The sequence below is a fragment of the Dromaius novaehollandiae genome, chromosome 1 (assembly GCF_036370855.1).
Source record: "Dromaius novaehollandiae isolate bDroNov1 chromosome 1, bDroNov1.hap1, whole genome shotgun sequence".
In the NCBI taxonomy this organism is placed as follows: domain Eukaryota; kingdom Metazoa; phylum Chordata; class Aves; order Casuariiformes; family Dromaiidae; genus Dromaius; species Dromaius novaehollandiae.
Genome location: NC_088098.1, coordinates 27255615 through 27268552, shown reverse-complemented (window position 1 = coordinate 27268552; position 12938 = coordinate 27255615). Strand labels below are relative to the sequence as shown.

Genomic DNA, 12938 nt, shown 5'->3' with positions numbered 1-12938 from the left:
TTGCACAACAAATTGAGGCCTTGCACCACAGAAAACCTGGAACCTGGCCAAAAATCAGGTAGAACCAGACATGCAAGTCTGGTTCCTACAGGACCACTCTCCATCCAACAACATAAAGTACCACTTTTCATCTCCTTACTGTGGTATTCCCCAGGAGGCAATCTCTTTCTTTCATCATGCGGTGTCAGGTCCTTACTAAAATGTCTCAGAAGAACTTCCTAGAATCATTTATACAAAACTGGCCTCCAATTTCCCATCATTGAGGATTTTATTTTAAAATCCTCATTTCAATTGACAGAGCCACTGTAAAAGCCTTCAATTTAAAAAAGCTATCAATATATCAGTGACAGGAAATGCTTTTAAGACCAGAAAGGCTTCATAGCATAGACAAGCTGACTCCATCCTCCACATGCTGACTTTCCATGTGCTACTGTATTATCAGAGATCTGCATCAGCTCTCTTCACCTCTGCTGCTGCTAGTAGATATCTCTACTAACAAAGCAAGATGTCTAGAAAAGAAAGAGCTTGCTGCCTAAAAGAAACTTACTGAATTGTCTTTTTGCACAAAAATTCAGAAGACAGAAATTATCAGCTTGAGAGTAAAAAAGAAAAAAAAGGGGGTTCTGCAATGCATCCATCCAATCAATAAAATTGTAAAAAAAAAAAAAAAAAAAAAAAAAGAATCCTTTGTTGTATTCTTTCTTCCTGTAACACTCTGTGAAATTTGAAGGTAGCTATTACAATAGATGATGCCATAACCTGCAAAGGAGCAGTCATGGAGAATTTTGTAGGCAGTTACTTCTTCTGATCCCCCTCCTTTTTCAGTGTATTACACCTTGTTTCGGTCATAGGCTTCCCCTGGCTTTCATTAGATATAGCATGTATATGGCCAAAATTCAGTGTTGGATACTAGTTTCACATCTGTTACGGAGCAGTTCAAAAGTCTATTACTTTGGCACCTAAATTATACAAATCCTGGGTTTTAATAAGTTGCAAATTAAACCTGATTTTTAATTTGTATAATAGGAAAATATGTGGAGATGATCAGGTATAATACAGAACTAAAAATATTAAACTGCTAGCAAGTTAGGATTTTTTAGCCTCCCTACTTTTTCTTTTGTGTATCTTTGGTGGTGGAGGAAGTTGAGATTCTGACTGGCTTAACCACAAAGAAAGCTGAGGCCCACTAAAGTGATCTAAAAGTAAATTTGGGAAGGCTTGTAGCTCTTCAGTTTCCTCTCTTGGTCATATTCCAAGTCAAAACTCTATCCTACAAACAATAATTCTGGCAAGCATTGACTAAAGTGTTTAATAAGCTCTAACAACATGCAATATTGCATAAGTACCACTTAACATATATTAATCCAATGGCAATGATTGCAGATGCCATTTACTTTGCTATCAAGAAATGCAATGGAATGACTCTAAGAAAATATCAGATAACTCATTTTTACCGTCATAAAATATTGAAAGGATTGGTTTTGGTTTTTTGGACTGACACTGGACAGATTTTCATTATTAACATTACATGACTTCCACCAGCTGATACATAATAAGATCTACAGGATATCTTTCTTTCTCTTCCTTTCTCTTTCTCTTTCTCTTTCTTTGCTTCTGAATATTGATCCATTATTGATCCAAGATCCATGCTTGTAAAGTGCAAATTATTCATCTTCCTCAGATTTCTAGCTTTGGTAGCATAGAAATATAAGACCTTACTCTCATGTCACCTTAACTAAAATCTTGATTTCCTTCCACTCTTATTTCAACAGCTGGTATCTCACAAATATTAGGTTTACACATTAATGTTTCCTAAAACTTGTAGTCTGGTCTCTCAGCCTCAAAAGATATATTTCAAGGAAGAGTACACAGCATTGGTATAAGCTCTAATACGGACAGCTTTCAGAACAGCATTCAGTGAAATCGTACTGGACTAGATGTACTGTGGTAGGAAAAAAAAGCAATCTTGCAATTAGAAAATGTGATACAGAATTTCCCAGTCCTTCAGCTTGCGGGAGTGGTTATTTACCAGTGGTGTTCAAAGGTTCACACAGAACTTGTCTTCATGACCACAGAGAGCAGTTGGTCACCTGATGGTAGATTTCTATTCTGCATTAAATGCAGTTAACTATATTGTCAATAATTACATAAAAACAAATGTTATAATTACATAAATGATACATAAGTGGAAGAGGAAGCAATATATATTAACTAAGACATAAGAATTATCATGGAGATACTACTATTTCATGCTGTTACCAGTACCAGTTTTCTTATTATATACAACTCTTTTCTAAACCTCAAGTTTCACAAGACCAGAGCTAAAAGAACTGTACTATCCCTCAATCTGACATTGAACAGCTCTTAATACAAACCAATATAAAATTTCAAACACTAATAAAAGTTAATCTATAGCGCCCAAATCCTCAGAACAAGTAAATGAAAATAACTAAGTGATATCAAGTCTCAAATAACAAACAGAGGAAATAGAAAATATTTTACTATTTGTATTGTAATAATATTTACTCTTTTGTTATTTGGCATTATTTCCTTTAGTAAATCTAACATTCTGTGGGATTTATCTCCCAATAATTATGTTTTTATTCTTGTCTCTCCTGAAGTGAAAGGCAGAATGAATAACTTTAAAATTCTACTATGAGTCTTAAAGCTACCTCTAGGTCACACCATGATTACGTTCATAAGAAAACTAAATTTATACTTCTATAGTTTGAACTCTTTAAAAATCATAAATAAATCTTTCCATTCTGTGCTACCACTCTATTGAAAAAATGTAAAAATTGGAAAAAGCTTTGATGGCTAGCCATCAGAAATACTGTTATTTCCAAAAAAATGTTATAGCTACTTAAAAAAAATAAGATATTACTGAAATAGCTGTCATTCTAATGAACCAGTAAAATTGGTAAAAAGATTTGATTTAAATTGGGGTACTTTATTCACTAAGTCTTTCAAAATAAGAGAGAGAAAAGAAACAAGGCAGAAAAAGAGGTACAATCCGAAATGTGTAGTCCCTTCACTTTAGTAAGAACTACTTGTAAGAATAAAATTATTTATACACAGCCATTTGCAGGATCAAGGTCCTAGTATAAAATAAATACTGATTAAATACTTATATTTGTTCCATAACTCAGCTCTAGAATTTGAAGTGCTGCTTCAAAAAAATGTTGTGTGCTGTTGAACACACAAAGTATGTACGTATGTATGAGGTCCAGCAGAGCACCACTCATCACTGGCTCCTCAGTCACCTGTGCTAGGAAGTTGCCATCAATGCACTCCAGCAACCTCCTGGATTGATGATGCCCTTCCGTGTTGTACCTCCACCAGGTATCAGAGTGGTTAAAGTCACCCATGAGGACCAGGGCCTGTGAAGATGAAGTTTCTCCTAATTGTCTGAAAAAAGCCTCACCTACTTCATCCTGATTAGGTGGTCTATAGCAGACACCCACTACAACATCACCCATGTTGGTCATTAATCCTTGCTCATAAGCTCTCAGCTGCCCTCTCACCCGTTCCCAGGCAGAGCTCCATGCGTGCCCACTTCTCTCTCACATAAAGTGCAACTCGCCCTCCTCGCTGTCCCAGACCATCCTTCCTAAAGAGCCTCTACCCACCCACTGCAGCACTTCAGTCACAGGAGCTATCCCACCACATCTCTGTGACCCCAGTGAGATCACAGACCTGTTAACTGCATGCAGATGTCTAATTCTTCCTGTTTGCTCCCCACGCTGAGTGCATTAGTGTACAGGCACTTCATTCAGAGAGGCGCCCTGGTGTGCTGACTTCCAGGAAAGGGCATGAGAGCTCCCCCCATAATGTGGTCCTGGAGGCACGTCCTTATTTACGTGCATATGTTTAGGACAATTCCACTTCAGTCCTGCTTTGTTAAGAGGTCTCTTCTGTTTACATCACTCCAGACCCATTGGTTGCCAACCCCCTCCACCACTTCCTTACTTGACCATCGGTCATTCTCTCCCACCTCCATCATTCCTCGTTTAAAGCCCTCCAAACCTTCCTTAATATTGTTAATTCTATTAATATTACACATCATATTTCAGTAACAGTTTGCTTTTAAAATCAATAAACATAAATTTCTAAACAAATAAATGAATATTCATTAGTTTATACAAACTATAAATTAATACATACTGGCAATAAATATAAATTTTAAACCTCTTGATTTGACTTGTAATGACAGAAACAAGGTATTATGGCCAAATAGTCTTACTATCTACTTTAGAATTGAGAAACCTAATGTCAATAGTACTGACAATATCGAGGCAGCTCCCCTATCCAAAAATGGAACCAGATAGACAATACTTTCCTATAAGACTTCAATCACTAAAATTTAGAACTTTATTTTAGTTATCAGTGACTGAGCTTTCACAACGTTCCATGAACAAAGAGCTAAAAACAGACAGAAACAAAACATTCACTGGTTTTTTAACAACATCCTAGCAAATCTTGGGAAGAATGCCAGCATGAATCAAAATTCCCTATACTGTTAAACCACAGAGAAGTCAGCAAAGATTCTTTTGTGCCTGATTTCAATTAAAGCTAGTATTTTATGAGATTGAGTTCTTTAAGCTCTATTAAGTTCTGCAGAGTAGTTTATCAAATATAAGGGTATTTCAAGCTGTAACCTCCAAGAAATATAATTCCCCCCCCCCCCCCAAAAAAAAAGAAAAAACTGATGCAGAGGTACACAATAAGTTCAGGGTTCAGCAAATCAGTATATATTTGAATGCAGAGCTGTTCAAACTAGTTAACTACAAATACTGGTGTGAATCTGACAGCTCACTGATCTAGCCTAATATTTTGTTGCAATTTTTTTTTCCTGGTTCATATCAATGTAAGTGATGTCAAAAAGAGATGTAGGCTGTTCAGCCTACCATTCTTTTTTATATGGTTGGGAAATCCTTTTAAAGCATTTGTTCTCCATAAATATTTGCAAATACTTAGATGAATAATTCATTGTGCTTGGGGTTGGTACATGCATCCTATTCCATGAACAGCATGTCTGAAGGATTTTGAATGGTAAATTACAAATAATGCTCTCAAGTACAGTCCTAGAGAAAATTTGCTAGAATGTGTAAAACTTAAGATTTGATACAACTAAGATAAAACCCCAGACCTTCAGCTACTTTACAAGTTTTCATGAGCATTATATCACAGAGAAATAGAGTAGACTCAATCAAGAGCTTTTAGTCAAAAACATTCAAAAAACTCTCTATTCTGTGCTTAAAGAATATATAATATTTAGCATCCTGCTTACATTAATTTAAAAATGAATAACAAAAATAGGGAAAAGCTTTCTGACTATATTGTCAGGAATGTTTCAGGCAGGTATATATGGTAGACAGAAAGTGCTGTCTGGCTTGATGATAGCCATGCTGCTTGAAAGATTAATGCTTATGCATTGATTTACATGAGAATTTGGCTAAATATTCTACTTTCCAAAAAAATAAGGACAGTCATAGAAAACTTTTTATCCTCTATCCTGCAAATGTAGTTAGTCATGACAACAGCTTTTCATGCTCTTTAGTGGATGATGAGGCTACTCAATTCTATTATCAAAGGCTACCCTTTAGCAGTTCCTGCAGTGAGCTGTCATTCTCAATAGACAAGCCACCATCCCAAAATGAATCTCTCATATAGTATTCTCAAGCATATTTGTTCTTCCAGGTTTATTTATCATCTGTCATAACACATAATGTCCTATCCATTTATTCGTCATTGACTTTTATAATTTCAAGCTGTGCATGCATGCTATTTACTACTGGTAACTTCATGCTCCATATGCAAAGTCTCTTTCAGATTGTAAACAATTTTACCTATTTCATTTTTGCCAGTGGCCAGTTATAAATATAATGGAATGTCATTGATTACATATTTGCCTTATACATACAGTGTTAAGACAGCTTCATTTCTTCTTTATTATCCAAGAAAAAAAGAAGAAATGTCACAGATCCCATAAAAGTCATGCTTCTCTCCAAGGCTACGTTTACAGACCAAAATGAAGGCGCAGTTAGAAAGTACTGCTGGTCAAATTGCTGCAAAAAGGCAGCAGAAGAAGCTGCAACACCAGCTAGCAAACTGATGCATCCAAGTCCCCAGGCGGTCATTCCCAGCCTTCACTGACTACTTTCCATCCACCTTTACTATTATCATCACCTACACTAGTTTTAGTAGTATAAGCAGAGACGTGTATTTTTGCTAAAATCACACTTTTCTTTCACAAGGCTTGACCATCTTCTCTTGACTTGGGTCTAGACTAAGAAAAATAAGGATTGGAACAAAAGTCATCATCCTGCTACCGAACCCATTTGTCTTAAGCCTCTCTGTATGCCTGGTTGGGGTAAGCGGATGCAAATGGGTATTTCAAGAGCCTGGCAGAATTCTCTCTGGGAAGCATGTGCCCTGCCTATATACATTCCTCTGCAATTTTAACTGAACACAGTGCTGTTAAACACTGTTGTGAAGAATTGCTGTGTGCTGCTAAACTCTTCCCACCTTTTGCCATAGAGGCTGCGGCATTTCAGCATGATATGTGATTCTTGCACTAGTTTATAGCTCATAAATGAAAGCTTCAACAGATGGCAAGATCATCACCACAATGATTTGCACTTTTAGGATATGTGGGATTCTATGTTTCCTATTATGTAAGTAATCCAGAACTCCAAAAAGCTATCTATCCCTTCTCTCAGTGGTACTTAGATCATCTGAATCTCTCTTAGAAGAAGACAGAGCATGTGAGGCAAGGTTATTCTCACGGTTTGCAAACCTCTAGGTTAGAACATTTCCTTTATCAGAAGTCATGCACTTTACCTCACTGAGAGTGTCATATTTCAGTTCACCTTAATGTCTAATGAACTTTTCACTCTATTTTTGACTACTTATATTCATTCCCAGTAATTACAAAGATAAATACTGGATCAGTTTAAGAAAATAACAGACCACACTCTGCCAGTTATTAACTGAATTTGCCCATTGAGGGTTAACAGTTAAACCATTTCTGTCTTATATCTAAAAGAGATGATGACAGTCTTTGAAATGCAAATTAAAATAATTAACAAAGTCAGCATAGTCACCTATTTTGAATGTCATTCTAAAAGTCTATTGAGTTTTCTAGTCACAGCCTACAGGTTTGTGCGGCTGAAAGATGAAGCAGGTAAACAGACAAGAATCCATTTCAGATAGGTTTTTACATGAACTTGCAGTACAGAATTGCTTATATGGACAATGATAAATACAGTTTTTACAGTAATGTTGACTAAAAGCAATTTATTCATTTGAAGCTCATAAACTTAGAACTTGTGTTAAACACAAAGCCAGACTAGTTCAACTGGATTTAATTTTGAGAGCAAACACATTGAAAGATAGATGTATTTTTTAAATATATGTCAGAATAAGAAGGGCTGGGATATGAGTCTACTGAGCCAAAAAAATGTTTTATGACAAGATACTTAACCTATCTGTGTCTCAGGTTTCCCAGCAAGATAAGCAGGATAATAGCCTTTCCGCCCTTATACTGGATTGTGAAGCTTAACTCATAAAGAGTCTTACCCAAAGCCCATTAAAGCCAATAGAAATCTCTCATTGACTTTAATGAGCTTTTGTTCAGATCTTTTACAAGTCAGTTGAAAGAGTGCCACTGACTTCTAGCCCTAATTTTATAAAGCTTTTTCATATCCTCAACTTGGAGACAGCTGGAAACATAAAGACATAGTTATAGAAGTGTTATACTTGCAAAACAAAACACCGTAAGATAAAGTTGAGCATGTTTTTTAAATCCCAGAGTGCTAATCACTGCATGTGTGTATGTCCACATCATAACCCATAAATATCATATATTTATTAAGAACTGTTTCTCAGATACCACTATGTGACAGTTGCATAATCATCTCAGCCCTGAGGGATGCCAGCTCACACATTTGATCTGGATGAAGTACAGTCCATAATGACTTTTCCCTTGAATTAGGCACAGTGTCAGATCCAAATTATAAATTGTCACTATATTTTTATGCTAGTATTATCCTGGCTGTGTAAGTAAAGACAATAACTGATCTGGCATAAAGCTTCCTAGCATATAGTTAACCCATTAAAATCTTTAAAAAGTTTGTAGCAACAGAGCGAGTTTCATACTAGATCAGTTCTTTACATAATGTGGCTTCTGCGTTGTCATCTAAGAAAGCAGAAGCATTGCCAGGAACAATAATGCCAGATTTTCTATACCATCAAACCACAACCTCATAGTAAAAACACCCAAAAATACAGGAATATTACCAGATTTAAACAGATGAAGGTGTAACTTTGAATAATGATATCTTTGTTAAATAAACTATTCATTATTACATGCCTGCAGTATGCCAATTAAACATTAAGGTAATATAATAAATGCTTGACCTCATTCTTTGAAAACAATAACAGTTACGTGAGTAGAAATCACTATTCTAGCCCAGATGATTTAACTAAAAACTCCAGCTATATCTAATTTTTATCCCCTTAAAGAATAAAAAAAATATGGAAATTCTTCAAACATTTATTGGGTGCTATTCAAAACAGCTATTTTCAGCATTATAAATGGTTGACATGACATATTTCCAAACTTTAAATGCAGCAATAGCGAAGTAATAGTATTATATAACATCCGCCTTGGAGATGCACAAAGATTTTTTTTTTAATGACAATATATGATAATCACACGCTACTTAATTTCATCAAAAATTCTAGAACACTACTTAATATTTAACTTTTTGGTCATATTTAGAGTGAAAAATATCCTGAATTAAGTGCTATTCACAGATGTCATATCATGTTTGTAACTTCAGTTAAGGTATTAATTTCATTCAAAGAAATCACTAAGCAGAAAGAAAATATAAAACCTTTCCAAATCTTAGTTAAAAGATTTTCATTTTTCATTCACTTTAGTAAGATGTCTCTTTCTACCTTAATATTCCAATTTGAATCCTATGAAAAACAATGCAAATACAAAGAGATACTAGAATTTATTCTATAATATTTTTATGAACTAAGTAAAGATAATTTAATCTGCCAAGATTTTACATTTTAGAAATTCATTTTCCTCCAAAGGTGCATCTAATTTAGATCTTGAATGATCACAGGGTTTTTGCTTTATCAACTTAACCCATTAGGCTGTTAACATGTTGTTATTCTCTGAGTGAAAAAATGGTTCTAACATCTGTTCTCAATCTGTTTTTCCATAATTTCCTTTTATGCCCCATGTAACTCATTAGGCTCACCTACAAAACACTATCTGTACTATACATGCTCTTCTATTGCATGAAACTTAAAAAATGGTAGATCTAAAAGATAAGCCACTATAAAAATACAGTATTTATACTGAATCTTTTGATCCAAGAAAATACAGGATTTCTTCCAAATTAGAACTGTGACGCACATAGTGTTTAAACTAATCTCTTAGGTGACCTATATTTTAACAAAATGCGAAAACTGGTTCTGGTGTCACCATTGTGGAGTCTGCTCCTTACGACTATCTGTTACAGTCTTATGAAAGAAAAAGTGTTTAAATTAAGAAGAATATACTTTCTGAAAGGCTTGAAGAGAGTGATTTTCATATATTAACTTGCTTGTGCAGAAGTGGTCTCAGGAGCACAGCAGATAGAGGGGTGTAAATGTGCCCCAGTAATCTAGAACCTAAAATGCAGGTAAAGCATTGAGAACCTGGAGTCCAGTATATCCTTCTAAATGTGCTTTTTCATTTTCTTCTACAGATGCAATTTTTTAACCTTTTAACATCCTCAAGCTAGCTTCCAGCCCTGTGATCTCTTCTGCCACCTTTTGTCTTTATTCATAATTGCTGCTTTAATTGAATTTCAGAGAAAAATACCTATTTACAGCTCATACCTGCCCATAATGTATTCATCAAAACAGTGCAAAGGTCGAACTTTCCATCGAAAGCTGAAGAATTTACTGTCAAAACAATCTCAGTAGCTCTCTAAAGGTGCCACTTGTGTAAGAAAAATGACATGTTATCTGATGCTAGCCAGCAGCTGATGACTAACTTGAGGTCAAATCCTAGTGAAGGCAATTTTATAGCATTTATAAACACTGGTGAATTGAGTGAAACTTTGAGAGTGTTTAGATTTTCCCCAACATGCTATCTTGTATGAAAGCTGCAAGCTGCCTATGTTGAGGATTTTGCCTAGCATTAAGTTGCGTGTGAGCAGATGAAAATGTGAAAGCACACAATTTCCTTAGAGGAACGAATGCCTGACTGCTAAAGTTTCTTTATACTCTGAGTGTACATTGGCAATACATTTTGTAAGTGAAGTAAGAGAAGATTAGTGATTTTTTGACTAAGATGTATCTTGAGAGCATAGAGAGCTCCATAGAGACATGGAAAAGCCTAGGAGAGGGAGGAAAGATATATGCATTAGACAGACTGAAAGAAATCTTGCAGGAAATACACTCTAAAATTAGCTGACAGAAATCTTAGAAAGGAGCAATGGGTAAAAAAATAAAAGATAGCTTGCAATAAAAGCACAAAAAAGTGAGACAAAATAAAAGAGAGGCAAATGATCAGATAATGTCAGACTACTCCAAAACAGACAGTAGGCCTTTATTTGCATTTTTTCTTGAGAAAAAATAATTTCGAGTAAATAACTGGGACTAAACTATTAGAAGCCTGACTTAAACTTGGAAAACCCTTGCTCCATCATTAATTAATTTAGCATCAGTGGGGCAACTTCTGTATACATCGGTATGAAATGCATAAGGGTGAAAAAATCTAGCCCTGACAACTTCCTCATGACAATCAGTGTATTTTTGTATTTTCAGAAAATAATTATCTCTAAGCACACATGTCAAAAAAATGCATTTGGAATACAGCAAAAAGGATTTGTATTTCCACAGCAGAATGCACAGATTATGAGACTAACTCCTGCATGATAGATTAAGTTAAAACAACAACAGGAATGCACACAAACAGTAACAAAAATGAAATCAGACTGAAACTGTAGTGCAGCATTTACTGTCCTTCTGAGGAATAGATGCATGTTTTTACCAGTCAAGAAAGAGATCTTTCAGATTATGTTTTGTCAATATTCAATATGAAAATGGCTGTATATAACGAAAACTTCTATTTTATTTTTTAGAACGTTTAGACAGATTTAAAATACCTTTACTGTCGTCTGCAGACCAATTTAACAGTTAACACTTACTAAGCATAGTTATGGTTTCCTAATTCATCCCAGCACTGACAGTAAAGCAAGACAGAACTCCCGGGAGGGAGCCGCTCGAGATTGCACCAGCTGGCAATGTATCCTAAGGGACCATCTGTCATCCACAGAGCCTTGGCTGGCCCTCTGGCTACTCCTCCAGTACATCCCTCCAAATTTAAAACCTCTACTGCTTCTCTCTCCATGTAGGGGAATTAAAAGGAGTTTTTACTCTTTTCACAATAGTTAAGCAAAGCCAAGCCAATCTCAGCTGACCAAGATATTTTATAAGCTCTAATAACTCTCACAAAAATAAAAGTACACAATTACACTGAAGTCATACTTGCTGTGTTGTACAAATAAACAGAGAGACGTGCACTGCTTTTTGGTTGCAAACTGTAAATGACGCAGTGAAATGACTTACCGGACCAAAAGCATTGCTGTCAAAGCTGTGTCCGTGGTGATCACCTTCCACCCAAATATGCCCATGTGGAACTTTCACATACTTCTTTTTGTATCCAATGGTTCTAGAAACATGTAAAAATGGCTAATCAAAAAAAAAAAAAAACTTCTAAAATGTTCTGTTAAGAAAGTGAACATATTTATTGTTTTGGAATATGCACACCCTTCCATAGCTGTTAAATAACAGCTTAAGTACTCTAGACTTCAAGAGCACTAGTCAAGTGAAAATACATAAGGATTTTGTATGAGCTAGTAGCATTATCAGAGATGTTTACTACACTGTTTTGGCAAATATCACATCACAACAGGGAACAAGAGACTTTTCAGTTAAATATAATTAAGGGATTCTTATTCCTATTTCTGTAGTAACAGTTCTTTGAACCATCAGATTTTATCTCAGGTAAAATCTGGTGGACATATGTGTACTCTCATATAGACACATGCTGTAGTCACATATGGGAATGCTATTTTTCTGGGGTAGTGTTGGCATACAGGCATTCATCAGGAATAATTTGGCATTTCTGACCTGGCCTCAGATTCAGAGTTAAGATTCGGGTAATGCTCATGACCGGGGGGTAGGATTTCTTTAGCTGTAACAAGCTAAACAGGAGAAACGTAAAGGGAACATCTAGGAGAAGGTCAAACGCTGCAAAAAATGACATTGTTGATTCAAGCCATACTCCACTCCTACTGAATCTGTGCCTCAGCATGCCCTTATATTACAGAAATGACAAACTACAGGGCAGTCATAAACCTGAGATTCAGAGTATACAAAATTCCTGTATTTAGTTCCTGAGCAGCTGTTATTTTCACAATTCCAGTCTGTCTTCTACTATACACTTTTGCTTTCTTTCAGTCAGGTTACTGTTACTCTAACCTTCATGCATAGAGGTAATTTTAGCTTGCACACTGAATTATTGCCATGGCAAAGTACTTACAGATAGGACTATGAATTATATAACCTCTTATTTAGTATTGGGTAACTAAGTCTGTCCATACACAGACACTGTCTTCTGATCTAGCTTGTCGCCTCCAGCTGCTCTGCCCTTTTCATAATCCAGAAGATATGCCCCCAAAGCAGAAGCACACTCTGGAACTGAAGAAAATCTGCCAAAGAGAGAAAATCACCTTCACCAGGAGATTCAGCTACACTGTGCAACAAAGCTGACCAGGAATGTTCACAAGCACCGTTCCACCATCTCTGCTGCATGAGCAGGAAACGAGCAGCTCAGAAAGAGTAACTCTGCTGCCTAAACACAA

General features: G+C 35.8%; 1 protein-coding gene across 3 annotated transcripts in view; it reads right to left on the bottom strand.

The window, feature by feature from the left end:
- IMMP2L (inner mitochondrial membrane peptidase subunit 2) overlaps positions 1-12938 on the bottom strand; it is a 485261-nt gene that overhangs the window by 88357 nt on the left and 383966 nt on the right. For 2 of the 3 annotated variants that reach the window (XM_064507813.1, XM_026117704.2), the window contains one exon: positions 11641-11743. The exons of the other annotated variant lie outside the window; for it this stretch is intronic. In XM_064507813.1, the coding sequence (XP_064363883.1) occupies positions 11641-11743 (103 nt within the window). The remainder of the gene's footprint in view (positions 1-11640; positions 11744-12938) is intronic. 3 annotated transcript variants of the gene reach the window in all.